This window comes from Macrosteles quadrilineatus, unplaced genomic scaffold (assembly GCF_028750875.1).
Source record: "Macrosteles quadrilineatus isolate MER2022 unplaced genomic scaffold, UCM_ALF_1.0 Scaffold_9__3_contigs__length_116548681, whole genome shotgun sequence".
NCBI lineage: Eukaryota > Metazoa > Arthropoda > Insecta > Hemiptera > Cicadellidae > Macrosteles > Macrosteles quadrilineatus.
The window spans coordinates 67,746,079-67,771,346 of NW_026542602.1; the positions used below are offsets into that span (position 1 = coordinate 67,746,079).

General features: G+C 34.2%; 1 protein-coding gene across 1 annotated transcript in view; it reads right to left on the reverse strand.

Moving 5' to 3' along the window:
- LOC129003540 (transferrin-like) overlaps positions 1–14,907 on the reverse strand; it is a 40,273-nt gene extending 25,366 nt beyond the window's left edge. Inside the window, exons 1-6 of the mRNA XM_054431835.1 lie at positions 14,736–14,907; positions 12,599–12,741; positions 11,238–11,382; positions 10,564–10,721; positions 6,312–6,436; positions 4,754–4,905 (exon numbers count right to left, since the gene is read on the reverse strand). Of these exons, the coding sequence (XP_054287810.1) occupies positions 4,754–4,905; positions 6,312–6,436; positions 10,564–10,721; positions 11,238–11,382; positions 12,599–12,741; positions 14,736–14,907 (895 nt within the window). The remainder of the gene's footprint in view (positions 1–4,753; positions 4,906–6,311; positions 6,437–10,563; positions 10,722–11,237; positions 11,383–12,598; positions 12,742–14,735) is intronic.
- Positions 14,908–25,268: the final 10,361 nt, after the last annotated feature.

Genomic DNA, 25,268 nt, shown 5'->3' on the forward strand with positions numbered 1-25,268 from the left:
CCTCTACTATGTACTTTCCATGTCCAGGTTCAATTTCGTAGAGGTTGATGATTTTCTGATCTTTGGATACTGAACTGATTATGTTGCATGCCCCGTAGGACCAATCAGATTGTGAGTCATTGATCATATCATTGTCAGAGAATCGGTTAACTTGTTTACTTGAAGCATATTTCTTGGACAGGGTATTGATGCAAACTTTTTGAATGTGGCCATTCTTCTTACATGCTTCACAGAATAGTTTTTCACGCCTTATTCGACACTGGTTTGATCGGTGGTTAGATGTTCCACATCTGAAGCAAAGATTGTTGATTCCTAAGGACTCATAATCGATTCTTTGGCTTGATCGATGCTTGTATGATGGCTTTTTCCAGGGAGATGATGTTGATGATGATGATGATGATGATGATGTCCGAGTGGATGGATGATCGTGTCTAGTGGTCTTCTGAATTTTCATTATATCTGGCACTGAAGAACTAGGGATCAGAGGTTTTGAAATGTTTGAAAGTTCCTTGCACTGGATTTGGGCTGCTTCAAGAGCTATAGCTCTCCTGACTATTTCATCAAAGTTCTCTTCCTTTCCTTGTAAAAGTTGTTCTCGAATGCTATTATCACGAATGCCCCTAATGAATTGAGCCCTTAAGAAAATGTGAGCTGTTGAAATGTTTTCTCTGCATTCACATTTTATGTAAAATTCACAGTCAGCAAGTCGTTTTTGCAAACTTGCAACATAGTCAGGTATGTTTTCACTTTCTGATTGGTAAGTGGAGAAAAAGTAATGCTGCGACACTACAGTATTCTTTTTAGGCGATAGCATTTCGCCAAAGGCTTCAACTAGCTGTTCATATTCCAAGTCTTTGATTTTCTTTGTAGGTCCTTTGAATGCAACTAAGTTGTTGTAATGGATAGAACCGATTGATGCACATAGAATTTGAGCTTTTTTAGTTTTGGTTGACACATTCTTCATGCTGAGATAGTTTTCAAATCGTTCAATATAGGCTGAAAATCTTTCTTTTTCTGAGTTGTAACTTTCAAATTGAGCAGTTGGATCTGGTGTGTTATCTTTCATTTTTTGTTCTAGTTTCTCAAACAACAGAAATAGAAGATCCATTTGTTGTTTCTGGCCTTCTATGAATTTGTCAAATTGTTCTGAGTTCATTTTGTTGTTGTAACTTGAATGTTCCTAAGCCTGAGATGTAGTTATTAACATGTTATTTGAAGAAAAGGTAATTGAAAAAAATGTAACTGGTCATTAATGTATGAATAAACAAATTTATACTTTTACCTCGTCGCCAAAACTGTTGTAACTCTTTATAACATAATAAAAGATAAATCAGATAAAAAAGTGTATTATTCCATTAACATAGAATAGAAACTAAACATAAACAATAGTAATCAAAAAGAATAAAGATCATATGATCAGCTGGTAATTCAAATGCAGTCTATTAGAAATTATAACAATAACCAAACAGTGAGGCACAAATCATGAGAAACTGACCCTAAAATAATAGAAACAAATTGTAAACAAAACACGACATCTACAGTACGGTAGACCAGACAGATCTAACAATAAAATTGGCTCAGCTGTTCCATAAGGATGGGAAATCTAATAATGGAGCATCACAAATACTAGAAAAATACCGGTATGGATCATAAACATAAACAAATGACCCCCCCGAAATTTCGAATTTCCCCCCCATGCTATTCTTATGGGAATTAACATTGAAAAATACAGACTTTCGTACGCTCATCTGAACCGTTTAGAAACGTGCTAGAGACTTTAAACTTGGTATTATTGTAGAAGGGGGTCTTAAATTACCGGTGGAATTGGCAAAAGTCCCATTTTCAAATTTTAACCCCCCCAAAAATCCAAAATTGTGGACCTCTGAAAACGACAAAACACGTTTTTTTCAAACGGCTGTAGCTCGAAAACTGTAAGAGCTAGAAAAGATTTGAAAGAATTTTCATGAACGGGAATTAAATTTTCTACAAAACCTTAATATGCGTTTTCCGAAAATCGCACTCCTTCAGCTTCAAAAAAACGCCCTACTTTGAAAATTTGGTAAATTCCTTTCAAATTTTTACCGTTTTTCGCTATTTGTTCATACTTAAATAATTCTTTTTTGCAAATATTATTATTGCTTTGTATTCTCCTTACTTTACTTTAAATTTTACTCACTATATGTTTTTTCGTAACTTTACTCCTTGACCCCCAAAACTTAATTTTAAGGTCAAAATTTGAAAGTTTTTATGAGCCCCATGTTATTCTTATAAAGAACTAGCTGTAACCCGCGGGCTTTGCCCCGTTTAACTTCTTAATTTTCAAGATTATCTCGTTCGCATGGCTCAATCACGTCCTGGTTGAAGTTTGTTCGCTACGCTCACTCACCTTTAGGTTGGAGCTCGTTCGCTACGCTCACTCACCTTTAGGTTGGAGCTCGTTCGCTACGCTCACTCACCTTTAGGTTGGAGCTCGTTCGCTGCGCTCACTTGCCTTCAGGTTAGCTCGTTCGCTACGCTAACTCGAGTCCAGGTTGAAGTTCGTTCGCTACGCTCACTCACCTTTTGGTTGCAAATTAGCTGTTGTCATAAATGTAAAAGAAATAATAGTGCTGCACCCTGTTGGTAATCCTTGTAACTTTAATGCTATTGAACATCATAGAACAGGACCAACTTGTTTAATTGAAACAGCTGTTAAGATTCAATAATTCCATTTCTCATAAGGTTAACATGGGAAACTCCAGAGCCACTGGGGCGGAGCCCGAAAGGATTTTTGAAATAAGAATATGCCTATATGTTAATCGGGAATGTGAGCTATCATCATGCCAAATTTCAGCCCAATCCGACCAGTATTTTTCGAGTTTACTTTTCCCATACACACATACACACATACAGCAACCACCTCTTTTTTATAATAGTATAGATAAGTTAACATTGAAATTTTATAACTTTGTTATGGTCATCTGAATCGTTTAGAAATGTGCTAGAGACTTGTAATTTGGTAGTATTGTAGTATGGGATCCTAAGTTAAGGGTGAAATTTGCAAAAGTCACATTTTAAAATTTTAACCTCCCCAAAAATCCAAAATGGCGGACCTCTGAAAACGACAAAACACGTTTTTTTGTAACGGCCATAACTCGCAAATGGTAAGAGCTAAAAAAGATTTGAAAGAATTTTCATGGTCAGGAATTAAATTTCCTACAAGACTCTATTATGACTTTTTCAAAAATCGCACTACAAGCCCCAGGTTATTCTTATGGATGATGATAACATTGAAATTTAATGACTATGGTATGGTCATCAGAATCGTTTAGAAACATGCTAGAGACTTGAAATTTGGTAGTATCATAGTATGGGATCCTTAGTTAATGGGTAAATTTGCAAAAATCCCATTTTCAAATTTTAACCCCCAAAAAATCCAAAATGGCGGAAAACTAAAAACGACAAAACACATTTTCTTTAACGGATATAACTCAAAAACGATAAGAGCTAGCAAAGATTTGAAAAAAATTTCATGGTCAGGAATTACATTTTCTACAAACCACTCTTAGGTGTTTTCCGAAAACTTCACCCCTTTACCCCTAAAAATACTCCCTACTTTCAATAATTGGAAAAATTCTTTTAAACTGTCTATGGTTTTCACTACTTTTTCCTACCTTAGTAATTTTTTTTGAACATTTTTTTTATTTGTTCTATGTTCCTTAGTTTATCTTACATTCTACTCACTACATGTTTTTTCGTAACTTTACTCCTTAACCCCTAAAACTAAAATTTAATGTCAAAATTTGAAATATTTTACTATTTTACTACTTTTACAAGGTTTTAAAATACTCTTAACAAATTCCATAGGCGCAAGGGTATTGAACTTATACATAGTTTACTGTATTAGAGCTTACACCGAAATATAAATAAAAAATATAAATATAACCCCCCCCCCCTGAATCGATTTCCCCCCTAATGTCTTTCCTATGGCCACCACAGGTGCATCGATCTTAATCGTGTTTACCTACTTATAGATTAGCTGGAGATTGAAATTGGACACGATTGCGGGTCTTGTGCCCTTTTTAAAAAGTAACATCCAACAATAATAACCCCCCCCCCCCCGAAAATATTGAATTCCTTCCCCTCAATGTTATTCTTACAGGGACATCGGTCAAAATCACGTTTACCCATTTCTAGATTAGCTGGAGATCTGAAATTTGGTAGGATTGTTGATCTTGGTCCCAAACGACCTAGGACATTCCCAAAAGCTACATTTTACCTTCTAGGCATTTTCCGACAATCACGCCCCTTCATCCCACCGCTAATGACGACTAAAAGCTAGGGGGCCTGGGGGCAGAGCCCCCAGCGAGCCAAAGGCGAGTCTATGCCTATACTAACTCTTGTGTCTTATTAAGAAATCACAGTAACCCAGTGGCGGTACCAAGGGGGGATGGGAGGGATATATCCCCCCTGAAATATTTTATATTTTATTAGCTAACATAAATATATTAGCTTGAGCATATTTTAGAGCTAAAATACGCATAAAATATATTTTTAGGCTTTGAATTCTACATTTTTTCTGTGGGGGGGGGTCACCCAAAACCTCCCTTTTTTCTGGGGGATATTCCATACCCCCAGATTCCCCGTGGTCATCCCCCCCCCCCCCGAAATTAAATCCTGGGACTGCCACTGCGGTAACCGAATCAAAATGAGCAAATTTGTTGTTTTGTGAGTGTACATTTCTAATCCCTGACATATTGAGTCGACTGCTCACCAGTAGCCAAGTAGTCATCAGGAGTGATGCTAGGTTTCAGCTGAAGAGGTGGAGTAAAGATGCGAGACTCTAACAGATTGATGAAGTCATCAGGTGTATCAGCTTTCAACAAGGTTTCTTTCAGCTTCTTTTGTATATCTTCTGCTTTTGTTCTGGTTAAAATTCATTAATTAAACAAAATTATACTAATAAGTTAAGTACCATACAGTAGCCTCTTCCTAACAAGAGCACCACTTATATAGAGGCTATTTTTAAAACTACAATTACCGTTGTTATTCCATCCAGTATCAGTATATTATATTAGAGAGATTAGCAAAACATATAAAGCCATTAATTCTAGCCATGTTAATTTCCCAAAATGGTCCACAAAATTTCACCCTTATACAGGTTTTTGGATAGGCTACTGTTCTATGCCTTCACTAATGAAATCAATTAAATGGTTTGTTTTACTAATAATTGTAAACCATAAAGAAATGGTGACCTGTTATAGTTTACGCAACGATCACGTAAAGATAGTGTGTTAAGAGACTATATTTAGGCGAGTTGCGCACACTACTTTACCTAACATCATTTTAAAATTACTAACAATCACTACTCATAACTTCTAAGAGCGGTTATGTTTTTTTTTTATAACCTCTTATTGCCACTGACAGTGATGCAATGACTCCATTGTACCAACCACTAATTGTACCGATCATTAACAATTAAAATGGTAATCAGCTGATTAGTTGAAGTTTGAAGCTTTACAATTGTACTTCTTTTCTCTCAATCGTTGAACCTCATTGGTCCGTTACTCATGGTAAAACATCAATGCTGGCTGATAAGTAAGTAAACGATGCTGTAAAGTGAATCTTTTCAGTACTAAGAACTGTACTGAAACGGCTAGTTAAAAAAACAGTCGTGTACCACAAATAGATCACTATTTTTTAAATTAATAAATTAGACACATCGAAAATGCTACAAACTTGAGACTCCACAGCTACAATCAAACAATGTCAATAACGATAATGTGATATTTATAATGTAGTAATTTAGATTTTGCTATAGGGTCTCACTATAGCTAGATTTCCAATATTTTTTATACTGTACGTCATAAAGACTGTTATTTAATCTTTGTTAATATGTCTAATTTTTGCAGTACTGTACCACTATAATAGAATAAAGAACTAACCCAATCCTCAATGGGCAAAAAAAAAAACCGTAAAATAATGATTACGTTTCAATCTACTTTAGTATCTATATCAGAATAATGGAGGGATGGACTCGTGGTCCAGCACGTCAACTGAAGCTTATTGTGCATATCATTACCAGAATCTAGAAGAGCTGCACTGCTGTCGCTGGCTAATGGGCAAGGACCGACCTAGGGATGGCAGGAAAGAGAACTAACATCACTGCTCCTTTGTTATCAGCTGATCATAAAGTGAAATGTATGTTAAAAAAACCACATAGCGACAACAATGGTTATAGATTTTGTTAAAGACACTAGCAGATTCAAAATTCAACTCTTTTGGCTCAGTGTGGGTTCTGGCTTGAATTTTTATTTTGTGGTAGTACTCACCTCCTGGCAGCAATAACAGGCATAGGCCTGGTAACCCAGACACATGGATCTGTAGAGTTCAGGGGCATAGTGGAGCCATCAGGACATAACAGACTGACATCTTCACAAACTGAAACATCTGCTCTCTGTGAACAATCGATTACATCACATTAGATTGTGTAAGATGGCTGACAAACTCACAAGTCTTGTCAAATGACCAGGAGAGTCCATTAAGTGAAGCCTTTTCTGTAATGTATGTGACTTTCTTGATTGACTGGTTCACTGCTCAGTCAAGTCAAGTGTTGCCATAAATAATTGTTTCCATAAAGAAGTGATTATATTAAAAGTTCCACATGCCCACTTCATAATTGTTTCGTGTTCTTCAGGGTATAAATATGTCAAACATTAACATAGTTTTTTTTTTTTTTTTTTTTTAGAGGTTGGTGGCATCTTTTAACCTTGTGTTTGCCCGTCTACATAGACTACAGATCTGTGCGTGGAACATATCCAGCAAAGCAAGGGGTGAGCCGGTACAGTACGAAGGTGAACTGTATTGATCAAATGTTTGCGGCACTCGGCAGTGATCAGGATCCAAACCCACAACATCGCTGCCTTGGGCCCAAAGTCCGTGATGCTACCAACTGAGCCACCGACTCACCAAACGAGTTAGTGTGGTACAATTAGCAAAAAAAGGCTTAGCCCGGACAACCAAACAGAAAGTACACTTTTGACTCCAAGTTTTCAGTACAGTCCACATAATGTTCAGTAAAAGTTACACCAATTTGAGTGTCAGGTTTGGTGGAGGGGGGGGGGTAAGAGTTTTAAAAAGTTTTTTGTTTTTGGTTATCTCAGAAAATATGCATTTTAGCACAAAATACGTACTAAAATAATATACACAAAATTCTAAAAAAAATTTTATCTTCATTATCTTGTTAAAGTGAATGGTTACAGAAGCTTAAAAACTGCAATTTTTCTACAATTTTTACAACTTTTAAAGTCCCGTAGGCAGCTAAATATTTAAAAAAATAATAAAGATAGAGTTACAAAACTTGGAACAAAGTCTCCGGACACACAAATAATTTTAATTTATTATTTAGTGACACACTACTTTCTCAGGGGGACTGGACTACCCCCTAGGAGTTAGAAGAAAATATTTAAGGTAAGCATAGGTTGATATCTATATCAAGATCAAATTAAAGGTTTTTGTTGGTAAAATACAATACCGCAAACCTGAACTTAAAAGAACAAACAAGTCGAAAGCAGCCTTTGAAAGATTTCTTGAAGTTGCAGTTTTGGGACGGCCGCAGAACTCAGAAGGAAATCATAAGGCTAGGGCCACACTTAGCGACTTTGTCGCGGCGACAAAGTCGCGAAGACAATGAATGAAAGTGCGTAGCATTAAATTAAATGGAGGCGGCCACACTAAGCGACTCGCGACCAGCGACCACCGGCGACAGAAAAATAAACGCGACCGGGAGCGTTTTTTGGTCACGGCGACAAATACGCTCCCCATGTTATCTTACGGCACCGGCCATACCAGGCGACAATTCGCTCGCTCACACACCCTTCACTGCTCTTTTTCACATCTAGGCTATACCGTATTTTTAAGTTTTGGACTGGCAATTGTTAAATATGGGAAATATGCTTTAAAAATACAAATATTTTCATTGAAGCGTTGTTGTAAGCCTAACGGTTACGGTGATAATTTAAACAATTGCAAATTTAAAATGCCCATTTTTATGGAGAATAAACTATTGTAGTTTACTTGTTTATGGATATATTTTTATACAATTTGGCAATATTGTAAATTTCATACTAAGCTATCAAAATTTAAATTATCAAGCACACCTCATTCAGTTACCTAATCTGTACCAGCAAACCTAAGCACTAATTTAAATAGGAAATAAATCCGACAAGTTTAAGGGAATATTTTAGTGGAAATCTAGCTAGACAAATGTAAATTCGCTTAGTCTGCAGGTTTGTTGCGGCGGGGGTATGCAATAAAAAGCAACAGGAAGCATTCCACTGTGATTTGACTATTTGGGGTCCACATTGGTCTTAGAAACATAATTTAACACATTTTTTTTAAAATTGTATTTCTTTAATTGCAGGTAAATGGTTAAAAACTACGTGACGTAGTACGAAATATACGGAGGCACTGGTACACTTATGAACATATTGTAACTATATGATTTAATTTGTAAAAGATCAGCTTAAATTGTATAATACTGCAAATAATAGTAAAATCATCGATGTATTAAGGCCTGGTCCAAAAACATACAAAAAATGTCATGGATCCTTATTTATTTCCATAATCAATTATACGATTTTGAAAATAGTATAACATCTCGAAACTCTATTTTTACTGGTATGGTAAAAAAAAGTAAACTGAAAGGTTGAATTTGTCGCCTAGTGTGGCCACCCCCAGCGACTCTGTCGTCACGACAAAGTCGCGTGAAAAAAAGTCGCCGCGACAAAATCGCCAAGTGTGGCCCTAGCCTAAACGTAGGCATTGCTTGATACATTTTATTATTATTATTATTATACAGGGTGAGTTTTAATTGTCCCCCCCCCTAACTTTTTTCTACATTTTTTTAAATATAAATCCCAGACCACTTCCAAACATTGTTGGGTAGTAAGTACTTCATTTTGACAAGGTGGTCATTTCCGGCCGCCATCTTGGATCCGCCATATTGGATGCAAATTTTTTTTTCAAATGTAAAGGTGGGGTTGTGACCCATTATTCCGAACTACATTTTTACCCTGATTACAATGCCGCAAACCGTTTTTAAAAATCTTTATTCATTATAAAGTTATGAGGCCTTTTTAAAACTTTATTTTTAGCCCATTTTAACATTGTGCTTGTACAATCTAAGACCATAATCTCAAAATAGTGCTAGATAAAGATAAGTATACACTACCAGTAATTGTCGACCTATTTTCACTTGGTTATGACTGATGTATTTTTTTCGGCCGCCATCTTGGATCCGCCATTTTGAAATGTGATAATTTATTTTAAATATGAAGGGGGTGTTGTGACCCATCATTTCGAACTACTTTTTTAAGCTGAACTTAATTCCATGATCTGTTTTTCATTTTCATTTTTTTATTTTGAAATATTGACATTTTTAACAACAAAATTGCAATATTTCATAAATAAAACTTGATAACAAAAAATAGATTGCGGCATTGAGTTTAGCTTAAAAAAGTAGTTCAAAATGATAGGTCACAACACCCTCTTCATATTTAAAATAATTTATCACATTTCAAAATGGTGGATCCAAGATGGCGGCCGAAAAAAATACATCAGTCATAACCAAGTGAAAATAGGTCGACAATTACTGGTAGTGTATACTTATCTTTATCTAGCACTATTTTGAGATTATGGTCTTAGTTTGTACAAGCACAATGTTAAAATGGGCTAAAAATAAAGTTTTAAAAAGGCCTCATAACTTTAGAATGAATCAAGATTTTTAAAAACGGTTTTTGCGGCATTGTAATCAGGGTAAAAATGTAGTTCGAAATAATGGGTCACAACCCCACCTTTACATTTGAAAAAAAAAATTTGCATCCAATATGGTGGATCCAAGATGGCGGCCGGAAATGACCACCTTGTCAAAATGAAGTACTTACTACCCAACAATGTTTGGAAGTGGTCTGGGGTTGATATTTGAAAAAATGTAGAAAAAAGTTAGGGGGGGGGGACAATTAAAACTCACCCTGTATAATTATCATGATTATTATTATTAACATTATTAAAATTTGAATATTGGAGGAACAGAATATTTTTTGATCGCCGCTGTATGCACATTCAACAAGACAACAAACAATTTTACAACATATGCAAAGATTTTTACCATTTTTTTTTTTTAGTATTAGATGATTTCTGCATGCACACCTATTATTATTTTGTTTTAATTGAATGTACGGACGCTGAAAAAAATAATTTGGTGCTTCTAAAGGCATAAATATGTGTGGGAGATGGTCATCCAGCTTTGACATATTTTCACTTTAACAGTTTTAGGTCATGAAGTTTGGATAATTACAATAAACTCTACTTTACCACTGATACTTAAAGTGGCTGAGGAAGGAATCAATTCATTTGATTCAGTTTCAATTGATTCAGTCGTAAAACTTGTCTTATGTTGTTTATATCCCCAGTGCCAGGTTTACATCAAACACCTATGTACCGAGAAATCGCAAGTAAAAAAAAAAAAAAACTGTCAACCCTGTAAAACAATACTCAGAAGTGCCAGACATGATGTTTACTCACTGTGAAGTGAAGCCGAGCATCTTTGAGCATGGACCAGGCAACATCTCCCAGGCAGTCAGACAAGCAGTACAAAACTCCCTGTCTACCCCAGTACTTGTCTCTCTCCGAGCATAGGCTGGGCACATCACACAGTCCGCATAACTTGGGGTACTTTTTTTCTAGACAAGTAAAACCACATATTATATTCTTTTAGTTTGATAGGTTAGGTCATGAATAAATAAATAATCTGTTATACTGCTCATGTTTTGAAGAGAAGATTGGATATACTTCAAAAGTATAATATGAAAAAATAATCTTGAAACTCCTGCAAATATGACTGAGGAATAATCCGTCAATAATTATATCAATTTATTTTAGATCAATCATTTTTTAAGAATAGGCAGCCCAATGACAGTACTTGATTTGCTGTGGTCTTGTACACTGATACTGCTATAAATAATTAATAGTGATAAAGGAATTAACATTTTACTGCAGAAATTATTAACAATTTTGTCAAATTATGACTATAATCATCAATGTAATGATAAAGTCGCATTACTATATAATTAAAGTTGTAAGAAGGAAGAAAAATACTTTATTTTTATAACAAAATATGAGAGTAAGGTTTATATAATCATAAACTATCATGCTTGAATTTGATAGTATTAAATCATTAGCAGGGCAAAATAACTTACTGAGTTTGTGGTCTAACTCCGGGTTTGATGCCCATTGGCCTGGTTTACAAGATTTCCCGAAGTATCCTGCAAGAGCTTTAACTCGATTTTCCTCAATGGAAATATCCTTCTCACAGCTCTGTGGAGTAACTCGGTTCTCAAAATACTGGAAAATAGTAAGCTACTAGTAAATAACAAATTGGAGTTTCTGTGCTTAAAAGTTCAGTATTTACACCTATGTGCGTAGCTTCTACAATTTGTTTAGTTGTATGTGTTTGTTGCTGTGATTCATTAGATATACAGTATAAATATATAAATAGGAAAGGTCTTTTACTGGCTACCGAAACTAAAAATGAGTAAACCTCTCGTTAAAAAAAGCAAGGACGATCTTAGATAATTAACCTACACACATCTTTATAGGTTGAAAAGAGTCAGGCTCTAACAAAAATTATTAGCTCTTTTGATGATGTTAATGTTTGTTCACAGCCATCCTTGTAACAACTTGTTAAACTTTTAAAAGATCAAAATATTAATCAAATATGATGAACTGCTATAAACTAAACCAATAAATACATATAAGAATGGTCTTATAATTACACCATCTACAGTACAAGCTAGTATGATCTAAGGCAATAGAAAGGAATTGGTTTTCTAATTTGGAGTGTTTGCACAATAAATGCTTCCTTGTATGGTAAACAAGACATGATTAATCCTCTTCTGTAATTAGTACCATAAATAGTATTGCAGTATTGCAAAGTGCATTTTAACTGTGAGAAACTGTGACACATGAAGTCTTGTAATGGTTTATATAAATGAACGTAATATAAGTTTATGTTTTAATTACATTGTTTTTACTTTTCTAGTTTATTTCTTTTACTGGTAAGAAAACTAATTGTTTAGACTATTCTAAAAACTTCTTCGAAATTTTATGATAAGGACTTTGAGCGGTAAACACAAATTAAAGCAACTGGAAAGTAATAGTTTTTATCATGAATTTTGAAGTAATACTAATAACTACTGCCTGTATTTTTAAAACAATCTTCTGATGTTAAACTATAAAATATATACATGTACTTTCAATGTTTTAATCCCAAAATATAATTTTTTTACTTTACTTGTTCCTTCTGTATTCTGTAATCAATTTAAATTTTTTATAGAAATGTTTTTTTAAAGAAATTAAAAATTAAAAACTACAACAATTTTAATGGTAAGTAAATTTTATAATATTCATAAAACGTGGTTTTAATTAATGGGAAACCGATATATAAAACTATATAATAATAAAATAAGAGAATTCCTGGGAAATCCAGTTTGTTAATTTAATTTTAATTTCGTTGACATAAAAGTGTAGTCCAGTGTCCTCTATTCTTATACATACTTACAAGGGAAAAGACTTCACTCCAATCGTACTTGACAGCAAAAGGATCAAAACCAGGATGGCAAAGTTTCTTGTTTCTTAAGTCAGACAACTTTGAAATTTTTGCATTATTGGAAACCAAAGCAACAACAGCAAATTCCCACTTTTCTGAAAGAAAATAATAATAATTTAGGAATGTTTACAAAAATAAGACTTCATTTTAGCGAGTTTCCCATATAGGGAATATTAGCGAATTTCCCATATAGGGAATAAGCTATTACCGTAGTACTCATGGTAAGACCTGGACCCGGGACCGATTTACTTTTTCGTTTTGAGGTCCCTAGAGGCCAAAAACACCATCCGTTCAAATTCATATATATATATATATATTTATATATGTGTCCGTTAGCGCGATAACTCGAGCAAAAATCATCCGATTTTGATGAAATTTGGTACAAACGTGTAAACCTACGTTTATTCAAACAAGTTCGCGAACCAGCATGATTGGACTATGGGAACAGGGGTTTAGGGGGGGTTTTATGAGGTAAAAATAGGTTTTTCCCATTTTTGACCCTAAAAACTTAAAATTTAGCAATTCTGTTCAAACCATTTTGTAGAGCTTAAAAAAACAAATAATTTAGTATATTGAAGCGTTATTATGCGCCTAATGGTTACAGAGAAAATTCCAAAAATCGGTTAATTTAAAATTCCCATGTTTTCTTATGGAGAATAAGTAAACTGTTGTAGTTTGCTTGTTTGTGAACATTTTTTGATCAAATTTGGAAAATGCATTCATTTCATACTAAACTATTAACATTTTACAAAAAAATAAAACACATTTTTACCCTCCCTGTTGCAGCAAACCTAAGTACTCGTTAAACTAATGTTATTTAAATAGGGAATAAACGTGACATTTTTAAGGAGACATTTTAGTGTAAATCCAATCAGGCAAATGGAAATTCGCTTAGTCTGCAGGTTTGCTGCGGCGGGGGTATTTAAATTTGTTAATTCATATTATTTTTTATAGGTTATATATATATATATATTTTTTTTTTCTTATAGATTCTTAGAACTAATTAAAATACCTCATGTTTCAGAAAACTTTCAGAGAAAGGAAAAATGTCTAGTTGTGTTATCAAGGTTTTATTGAAATAGTCCTTGAAATAGTTTTATTGAAATGGGGTTTATTGAAAATTAAAATAGTTTTATGGAAATAATAGAATGAAATATCTCCCTAGATTCACACGCAATAACACACTTCAATATAAATTACACTGCCCTTGCAAATCACTTGAAAAGCCATAAAGCCATTGTCGTCCAAAGACCCTTTTGTAAACCATTAATATATGTAAACTTTTTTGCATGAGAACGGATTTATGTTATCTGAAGATCCAAAAACAATAGAGTACAGTGGTCCTAAACCTATAGGCCTTAACTAAGCTCATGAACTGTGAAAATACTTCTCTGTAGGGAAATCAAATAGGTTTAGATAAATTGTAATAATCGTTTTCTATAGGAAGTGACGTAAGATATTTTACGCCATACTACTCTAAGCTAACTTAACAATAAAAAATCTGTACAAATCCTTATATATTACCACCGACTAAAGGACTAACAATCATTACTCTCTTAGAGCACAGGTTATATGTTTGATTGTAACCACTTATTGTCAAATATAATCAGCTAATTGGTGTCCGGTAAAAACTCATTACAGTACAGTAGTACGTAATGAAACCCCATTTTATTAAGCTGGTGGCAAACAGCTGTTTTCTGGACTAAATACTTGCGTGTGAAGTTAGTTAAAACAGTGTACAGTAGTCTGGGTAAAATTGATTTATCTCAAACAAGAAGTAAATTAATTACCACTTTCATGTAATCTACTTCAGTTTAGGTTTTGGAATTGTTGCTGTAGTGTGTAGTTTTGATATAGATTGGTAAATGGTTGTACAAAGCTGGATTTTAGACATATTTTATTATTTAATTTGTTAATAATATATTTTATTTGATATTTATTATTTTAATTTAATCACTTATGTACTAAGAAATTATTAAAAAAAACTTTTCAATTCTTGTTTTCAAGCTTATAACTTTTACATATTCTGCTCTTAAATCGAAAATACTATTGAACCAAAGAAATATTTAAGCTTAGTTTCTCCACTCACTGTCCTCCGTAGCATGGATCCTGTGAGTGATGAGAATGTCAGAGAGGTGCTTGTTGTTGGCAGCCATCAAGAGATCTTCTGCTTCAAACACTGCAAAATCTGCCTCTCCGGAAATAATTTTAAGCCGGGTATCCACAGTGCGAGGCTGCTCGCTGCGAATGCCTCGTGCCATCTGCCTCAGGGTGAGCTCTTTAGCTGGCAGCTAGTTTGTAACCACGAATGCTCACTGCGAGCACGCGAACATGGCGCGAGCCACCCGCATTCGTAAGACAGTCGGTACAATGGTGTTTTTCCACAGAAAAGTGCAAGTTTCGGCTGCTGCTTTTATTGTGATGGCAACGATTATTAATAAAAAGCAACAGAAAAAGCGACGTAAACATCGTTGGTGGGTCAAAAAGATTTATCGAAATCGGTTTGAATATGGGAACAGACTCCTAGAAGACGTGAGGTTCGAAGAAGACGTGACAAATTTCTTGCGAATGTCAAAGGAAGATTTTGAACATTTAATTACATTGATAGAGCCTGCCATGAAAAAACGCGATACCTACATGCGAAGTGCTATTACGACCAAGGAAAGATTAGCAGTTAATCTGAGATTCTTATATTCTGAGATTCTGAGATTCTTAAATTCTTATACTCTGAGATAGTAATCTGAGATTCTTGATTACTATAGCCTCGACCTTTCACGTCGGTAAGACCCCAACAGAGACATAATCTTCTTTTTCAGATCTTTCACCGGAACATTCATTGACTGCGATATTTCGCGCCACAAGTCTTCTCTCTTAAACTTATTATAATACTCTTGGTGTTTAGAGTCCCAAAGCAAACGTTTACTTTCGTAACACTTCACTAATCTCTTATTCTATCATGAGTATCCATGATGACAGTTTCGCGTGGAATGGTTTGCAGAAAACAGTCTGGTACGGTGCGAGGCAGACAGTGCAGGTATCCACTTAACGCACAGCTCGGGATGAGGCACCTTTGAGCACTGCTCTGAGACCGACAAGTACACGGCTCGCCTCACATTGTGCGACGCGAGCGCCGCACAGGTGCTCGCAGCGAGCAACCCCGGTATCCACAGTCCGAGGCAAAGCCGAGCATTCGCAACGAGGCATTCGCAGCGAGCTGCCTCGCACTGTGGATACCGGCCTTTATTCATACAATCCAACCTGGAAAAATTGAATTCTAAAATGGTTCTTATATTCTATACATTGGTGTTTTTCTTTTTTGTAAAACGGTTATCTGGTGATCAAATAAGGAATTTTAAACTTCTAATTTGACCAACTTCCTAAATTAAATGATTTTACTACTCAATTTATTGAAATTAATCAATTAGTGACTCAGATAGAAAAATAACAAACAATATTTCTTTAAAAAAACTAACTAGTAATTATAATTTTTGTATAATTTTGTGAACTTTTTTTAAATTGTATATTGTAGACGATTTCTATAGGTAGTCATCTAAGAATATTTGGCATCCATTCTAAGAATGGTTAAGATGTGCTTTTAATGCCCTTGCAGAATAGCCCATAAGTCAAAGTTACTGTTTAATAATTCATGTAGTGGTGTTTACTGTGCCAAACTGTAACTTTGACTCTCAGTTAACTTAGGCCAGTTTTTCATTTTTAACCAACTAAAATAAATTATTTTCCTTTTGTACAAATTTATCTCAATTACTGGACGGAGCTTCCAAGAATAAAAGTAGGTTAGGTAGGACTATTAAACTGTACTTGTATAATGTTAAAGGTTCGTTTTCACTTTTTTATGAATAGGTAGGCCTAAGTATGGATTTCCTTTTTAATTTCAGTAGGCCTACATCTTAGTGCTTCTCAACACATGCTTATAGTCTCAAATTAATAAATATTTGTCTTTACTCAGTATAAAGATATTCATACTGGTATATAAGAGTGATATATACAGGGTGTTGAAAATGTCTGGAACCAACATTATATCTCGTGAGTGGTTAAAGAAAAACAACTGATATTTTGTGTACGGATATATTATGGTTTTACCTATCTTTTGGTGCCTTATGACAATTTTTACCACTTATAGGGAACGTCCTGTGGAGGATGCAGTAAAAAGTTTTAATGGAAGCCTATGGTAAATGATACATCATTTTAAAGGCAATTTTTTTCTGAGTAAGGAGCCACAAGTTTCATCTCAAAAGGACCACCCTAGCAAAAATGGCGACTGTTTGAAATTTAAAAAACCACTTATAGGGAACGTCCTGTGGAGGATGCAGTAAAAAGTTTTAATGGAAGCTTATGGTAAATGATACATCGTTTTAAAGGCCATTTTTTTCTGAGTAAGGAGCCACAAGTTTCATCTCAAAAGGACCACCCTAGCAAAAATGGCGACTGTTTGAAATTTAAAAAACCACTTATAGGTACCAGAATTTTTAAATTTCAAACAGTCGCCATTTTCGCTAGGGTGGTCCTTTTGAGATGAAACTTGTGGCTCCTTACTCAGAAAAAAATGGCCTTTAAAATGATGTATCATTTACCATAGGCTTCCATTAAAACTTTTTACCGCATCCTCCACAGGACGTTCCCTATAAGTGGTAAAAATTGTCATAAGGCACCAAAAGATAGGTAAAACCATAGTATATCCGTACACAAAATATCAATTGTTTTTCTTTAACCACTCACGAGATATAATGTTGGTTCCAGACATTTTCAACACCCTGTATATTTGGTAGCTTTGTGACTGACTTGGGATTACTATAGATTACTAGCTGGCCCGACAGACGTCGTCCTGTCCTAGTGTGGATTTATGTAAAATGCTCGTTCATTTTCAAGATGAGTTCGTTCGCATGGCTCAATCATGTCCTGGTTAAAGTTCGTTCGCTACGCTCACTCACCATTTGGTTGCTAATTAGCTGTTGAAGTTCGTTCGCTACGCTCATTTACCGCATCCTCCACAGGACGTTCCCTATAAGTGGTAAAAATTGTCATAAGGCACCAAAAGATAGGTAAAACCATAGTATATCCGTACACAAAATATCAATTGTTTTTCTTTAACCACTCACGAGATATAATGTTGGTTCCAGACATTTTCAACACCCTGTATATTTGGTAGCTTTGTGACTGACTTGGGATTACTATAGATTATTACATACTGGTACATGTTTTTTTTTTTCAATAGTCTAAATACCTGTCTGTGGCAGTGACACATCTGAAGGGAGTTGAGCCTAACTTGTCACAGCTGACTGCTGAAGAGTAATAGTTTGGTGTCTGCGGCAGCACACACAGGTGGTCTGTAACATGTAGCCTCACATCAGTCTGTTTTGCGGTTAGCTGTGCAACCCCTTAGCAAGAATTTAATATATGTGACAATATGAAAGCACAATGTCATTTATAGTATTACTATTATTTTTATTTTCATTAGCAATTGAGATGTGGACACCACCTGACACCTATGTGTGGATTTTAAATCAAATATGAGTGAAGGACGAGTGTAGAGTGTGATGCCTTGTGTAGCTTTGTTACTAACTAAGATCAGCTGTTTCATTAGTCAGGATCATTTATTTAAAGCCCAATGATCGGGCTCAACTGGTTACAGTTTCGAACCATGGTGGAAGATTTCGAACCATCAAGGCTATTGACTTTTCTCAGGATCGATCCGGCAACATTTTGCGTTTTATTGTTTAGGTTAGCACTATAATCACTCATCTACCCCAGCCAGTCAAGAATACCACAGGAGATTATCAACAAAGTAACACCTATAGGAATATGGGAGCTTTGTCGTTTTATCAAAACTGTCTCGTTACTGATGATAATACCAAAAGTCTCTAAAAATTAACAAAAGTAAAATTATGATAACCTGAAATCTAAAAATACCACAAACATACAAAATTGACTAATATACATGACCCAAACGAAGACTTGTTGTTCAAAAGACCTGTTACGATTTAAACATCTAATTTCTATAATTAGGTTTTGTCATTATTTTACAAAAAATGCTTATTGAATTCAAAATATAAATTGTTCGAGTTTATCTAGTGCCAACTGTGTTTAATGGCATTCTTGCTACAAATGAGAAATGAAAATACAAAATTCTAAATCCAATTATCAATTACCTACTTAAAATCTAAAATACATAGTACAAACTCTCACTTTTCATCATACAGAAAAATTAAATAGAAACATGTTGTGACTAAAGTCATAATAAATTAACGAGCATAACAATGAGGAGTCTGCTAGAGGGATTGCTACAGAAGCTAGAGCAGCTGAATAATTGAATTGGGACGGCCAATGTCATTATCACTAACTGACCATTACAATTACCAGAGTAATCCTCTCACAAAACAATTGCAGTTACAATTGTATCTAAAGCATATAATACAATTGCAAGTTATGTTGCCTGACTTATTTTTATTAGTGAATCAATATGGTACATTGTTTGGCTGATAGTTTAATAAGATTATCCTCTAAGGAACTGTTATATCTTTAGGGACATAACAAATTTACAATTAATTAGAATAAGTTTTAATTTATTGACAAATACAAATATTCCCTTTCATAATCAATGTGTAGCACTGTGAATTAGTGTATACATAATAATTTATTTTGTTTAAATTGGTAGCACAGCATTGTAAAACGATTCTTGTATTTAAAAAAATGGTGTTAAAATCTGATGACAAACCGTACTTGGTAACGATTTATCTGTAGATGGGTTGAATGCCAGTAGCATACAGCAGTGTTATATCATTATGGCTGAATGGTTGAGTGATGTCCACTGTCATGGTTCACTTATAGATTGCAACGAGGGAAAGTTATGAGGAAGTTTGTGAAAGCCGCAGTGAAGGAAATCAGTTCCATTTGACATAATGCACTGTATTTGGATTAAGTAATTTTATAACACCACAAAAAACACCTGGCAAATGTTATCATGTTATTATGATTGAGTTCAAAATATAAATCCCTCTGGGATAGGATAAATTTGTCTACATAAGCTTAAAACCACTATCCTTTTATTGATTAATTAGTAATTACAGAAGTAAAACCACTTTATCAATATACAAATTTAGTCCAAGCAAACAGTAGTTTACGCAACGATTGCGAGTTGCGTACACTACTTTACCTACGACAGTGTTTTAATTACAAACAATCAGTAGGTACTCAAAACTTCTAAGAGAGGTTATGTTTTCGTTTATAACCTCTCATTGCCACTGACAGTGATGCTACGAAAAATTTTACGAAACACTAATTGCACCACTCAACAATTAAATTGGCCTGAACAGCTGATTAGTTGAAGAAGTTTGAATTATTACAACTTTACTTTTTCTCTCTCAATCCTTGAACCTCATTGGTCCGTTACCCGTGTTGTTATGAGTAAAACTATGCTGTTATGAAAGTGTAAACAATGCTGTTATATGAAACTTTTCAATTCTAAGATCTGAACTGAAACTGATAATTAAACAAAACTGTCGTAGGTAATAGCTATTTACCTTACAAGTGTAGTAAGAACGTTTTTACATCACGCAGGTGAATAATTCACCTAAGCAGTGATGTAAACACGCTCTTGCGTAACGTGTAACGTACAAGATTTTACCTGACCCGACAATATACAGGGGGCTACGTACAATATTTTTCATTGTCCATTTTACTCATCTTCTAACAGTAACGTTCTTCTACAAACAAAAGCTAGGTTAGGAAAATACTTTAAAGCATAATAATAACATTCAAGCGCACAGCTGATTTTGTAGCGTTAAACGTCGTTGGCTCCATAGAGGTATATTTTTTTAAGTTAAGCACTCAATGTTATTTAAATGGGTTTCATTACCTCACCGAGTGAGTTTTTTCAACTTTACATCACTCGTGAAGTAAAGAAGTTGTATACATCACGCTTGGGATAGGGAAGTTTAACATGGCGGGTTAGGTAAAATGTTTAATCTTAATTAATCTTACCCATTACGGTACATATAGAACAAGACAGTAGTTTAAATGTGCAACAATAGCTCAAAGAGAGGTACCATACAAGGGTAAAAGCCGTAGGCACAGTTCCCCTTTATGATTTCTGACACTGTTTTTTGACTAATCAGTTTCGCTTTTTACAATGCAGTTTTTTACCAAGAAGTACAATATAACCATTTCAATAGTCATATAGAAATCATATCCACGTCAAACTGATGTAGTTTGTTCCACTTCTATTGTAGCTGACCTTGGCTGGCTCTAGGGTAAAACCAAATCAAACAAAAAAAGTTATAGAAATAACATTTTATAAAGTAAGTGTTAAATTGTTATGATTAATATGAAACTTAGTGAGAAGACATATTTTTAAAATAGTTCTCTAAGTATTGAGAAATGGGGGTTTAAATAGTTTTATAAAACTCAAAGGGTCTACAAAAAGTATTTAATTGTTTTAATAAACATCTTAAAATGCATTTTAGTATGTACTTTGGTCATTGATATTTATTTATAAACGAGAGTGTACTATTTTGTAATTTCTAAGAAGCTTTTTGACAATAAGATAATAAATTAACAATCAATTATAATTAAGCATTCTCATAGTGCAGTGAATTTCAATATTTTCATATCTACACTGGATTATTTTTATGGTACCAAATAAAAAACATTATTAATGCAATAAAAAGACGTCATGTGACAATTAAATTTAAGCTAGAACAGGAAAATATCACATTTTTGCAGTGATAAAACAGAGTCAGACCATGGATGAACTACGGAGTAATTTAATAAATGGCTATGGATAACAGACAATGTATATGTCTTCACATTCCAAATTCAAAATATATACTAGGCCTATCACCTCTAAATATAAATTATTGAATTTAATTTTCTCAAAGCAACATCGAGTTTCTTTGACGTTAAATTGTATTAAATTGTATCTTTGTAGTTTATTGTTGTAAACATGTTATAATTGTTTATAAAATATACAACATGAACTATTAACTCAAAACAACCCAAGCAAAAACCACATTTACAAAATGTATTAATTTAAAACACTCTTATAGGACAGTAAAGAAACCATGGTCTACAAAAAGAATAAAGGAACCAATTATTCAGATGTCCCATTAATGAACTTGACATTCTTTCTGATAAATCACCCTCATTATCCAAGGAGAACCACAGAGGGGCTTATCCCAACTCCGCGCAGTGGTCAGAAATCTGTCAAAACCGACTGTCCAACTCCGCGCAGTGGTCACTTCGGATCCCTCGCGGCACATGTCCAACTCCGCGCAGTGGTCAATTTTGGCTCTCACAGCCCTGACGGCTGAGAGTTTGTGTTTGAACTTTGAAATGATGTTATACTTTATGTTATGTTTATCATTTATGGGAAAGTAAAGAGATAAGATATACCTAAAACAGGAGATGAAGCTTAAAAACCCCTAATATGAGAAGTTTTAAAAAGTCGGCGAGAAAGAGTGACTGTGAATTTATACGTTCCAAATTCTACAATACTCAATCATTCATATTACTGGGCTTATGAGCTCTCTGAACTTTAGTACCAAGTTCAAAAATATTAGTTTTGTATACAACCGCAGATTGCTATAAAAAATTAGCTGTAATCTCTGTTTCATACAACAGTTAGCTACACACCTCAAAATGGAAAAAAATGGCCGACAAACTTCTATGTTTTACTAAGACTTAGCAATACAAAATTATATCAATACTTAAAGCAGTATAGTAATTTTAATAAAACTTCAGACTTCAAAATTGACTTTATATTTAATTACTCTACGTAGAAAATGTTCAAAATTCCAGGGAAAGTGAGCCAAAATTGGTCAAATTAATCATCGTTAGTATTAAATAATTGTGAGCTGTGAATTTCAGAAACTTTCATACGTATCCACTCTTCGCACGGACTTTTCGAACTTCTTAATAGTGGTTTTTAAGTTTCACCTCCAGTTGTGAATCTATAATTTTGCATGTATAATAATCTAAAATATTTCTTTTACGTCTTACTAAATGTCGAATTTGACGTCTATGAAGAGGATTTTCATTGAAGCCGGACCCAGACCAACGTTTCAGCGAATTTCCCATATAGGGAATAACTTATTACCGTAGGTATTATGGTAAGACATAAACCCACTGATTTAATTTTTCGTTTTTATGTCCCAAAGGCCGAAAACACCATCCGTTCGAATTCATATAAATATATATATATATATGTCCGTTAGCACGATAATTCGAGCAAAAGTTACCCAATTTTGATTAAATTTTATATGGACGTTAAACCTACATTTATTCGAACGAGTTCACGAACCAGCACGATCGGACCATGGAAACTGGGGTTTATGGGGAAAGAATCGAGTTTTCCCAATTTTGACCCTAAAAGCATGTACATTTTTGCAATTTCTTTTTAAAGCAATTTGTAGAGCTTAAAGTCAAATAATTTAGTATATCGAAGTGTTATTATGCGCCATAATGGTTACAGAAAAAATGCCAACAAATTTTAATTTTATAATTCCCGTGTTATTCTTATAGAGAATAAGTAAATTGTTGTAATTTCCTGTAAAAGGAGCGTATTTTGATTAAATTTGGAAATGCATTTATTTTACACTTAACTATTGACATTTCACAAAAACACTTATTACCCTGCCTCTTGCAGCAAACCTATGTGCACTCATTAAACTAATGCTATTTAAATAGGGAATAAATAGTATATTTTGAAAGATATATTTTACTGGTAATGCAATCAGGCAAATGGAAGTTCGCTTAGTCTGCAGTTTTGCTCCGGCGGGGGTAGTATTGTAATAACAGCAACAAACTTTTTGGAAACTTCAACTCACGTCCATGCAAATGTGCTGTAGCCTTTGTTTTGATAAAAAGTTTACCAAAACAACCACCGTAGATATTAGGAGTGGCCACCGCGCGGAGTTAGACTTGACACTAAAAGTGACCACCGCGCGGAGTTGGGCTGAACCCTTCGGGGGCCATAACACTTTTCCTCGGATTAAATTTGACCACTGCGCGGAGTTGGGCAATCCCCCCACAAGAGAGGATAAGATAAACATAATCCTAATAAGACTTGGCAAAATCTATATTAATCTTTTGCCATTCGAGTTATATTTAATGTATGCTATAATGTTGCACAACATATCAATAAAAGGTTAAAAAACACACATCTAAATTTAAAGACTTTTATTGAGGCAGGCTGTAAGTTTCACTTACACAACTGCTAAACCTCTTTAATTATTTGTAATTTACGCAGTTGTGCAAGATTTAATTGCATTCTAACAGATTAACAATTCGAATTCAATTATCTGCTTCATTATTACCTTGTTCACCAACAATTTAACACATATTGCTAAACTCTTTTTATCATTTCTCATTTCCTATGAACTCGAATTCAGCGTATTATGTGAAATGGGTGATCGTGAAATATAGAACTTAGTAAAATTTAATTCTGTTTAAATAAAAGTTTTTATTAAGTTACAAAATCGTAAAGAAAGTAGAGTTAAGATTAATATTATCACAGTTGTAAAGCAAATATTATGAATTCCTTTGCCAAATTAGTAAGCAATAAGTTCTTCACAATTTGAACAACATGTTTTAATTTTACCTGTTCTGATAATTATCTACGAATTCACTTCAAAAATTCGTAGGCCTACAAAATTATTAATATTTTAAATGTCTCAAGAAACTGTTTTAATCAACCAGATTCTACCTTATTTACTTATGATTGCCAGGAAAGAAAGACTAAATAATGTACATTTGACTATGGCAGAAACAATATAAATAATGGCTCTACAAGTGTTTGTGGGGAATAATTTTTTGAAGTAACTCCCAACAAAATGAACCAATCAAACTCAAAATTCGAAATAAATAAATACGGAAAATATAATACGTGAGTCAAAATGTTGCATACTACACCTTATTTGTTTGATCAAAACTTAATGTAAATAGACCTAGGTATAAAATTGTGTGAAATCGCTCCAAATTGCTAGTTTCATAGCAGAATATCAAAAATGCACCATTAAGCGAATCACATTTAGCCATGAAATTAGATAATTCAACGTTACAGGGGGGCTTATTAAGTGTTCCACTCTTATTATAATGTTAGGCCCGCGCTATCAACAACTCCAGTTCCCCCCAGGGTGCGTGCAGACATCTCAAGGTCATCTTGTCCTCAACCTTCTACTTGTTGGACAATTCTTGAACTATTCTTACATAAAAGTAATTAAAAGTTAAACATCTTATATAATTGAATCTTCATAGTACTGTAGAACTCTAAAGAATGTAAAAGAAAACATGAACAGAGTTTGTGAAGAGTTTAAGCATTGTAGTAGATACTTCTTTTACTTCTTTGCAATGTCGAAGTACGATTAATAAGGATAGTTAATTCCTACAGAAGTTCCGCCGTTAACTCTCCCATAATGGCGGCAAATTATGTTTTATGGCGGGAGTCGTTACGTCTAGCAACAGGCGAGCACCGACAGCTATAAACTATTGTGTTACACTCTTGCAACAATATACGATATACTTACCTTGGGAGCTAATGGAGATGTTCACTATAAAGGTACGTATTCTTTACTATTTCCATTTAACATGTAGGCCTACGAACAGGACA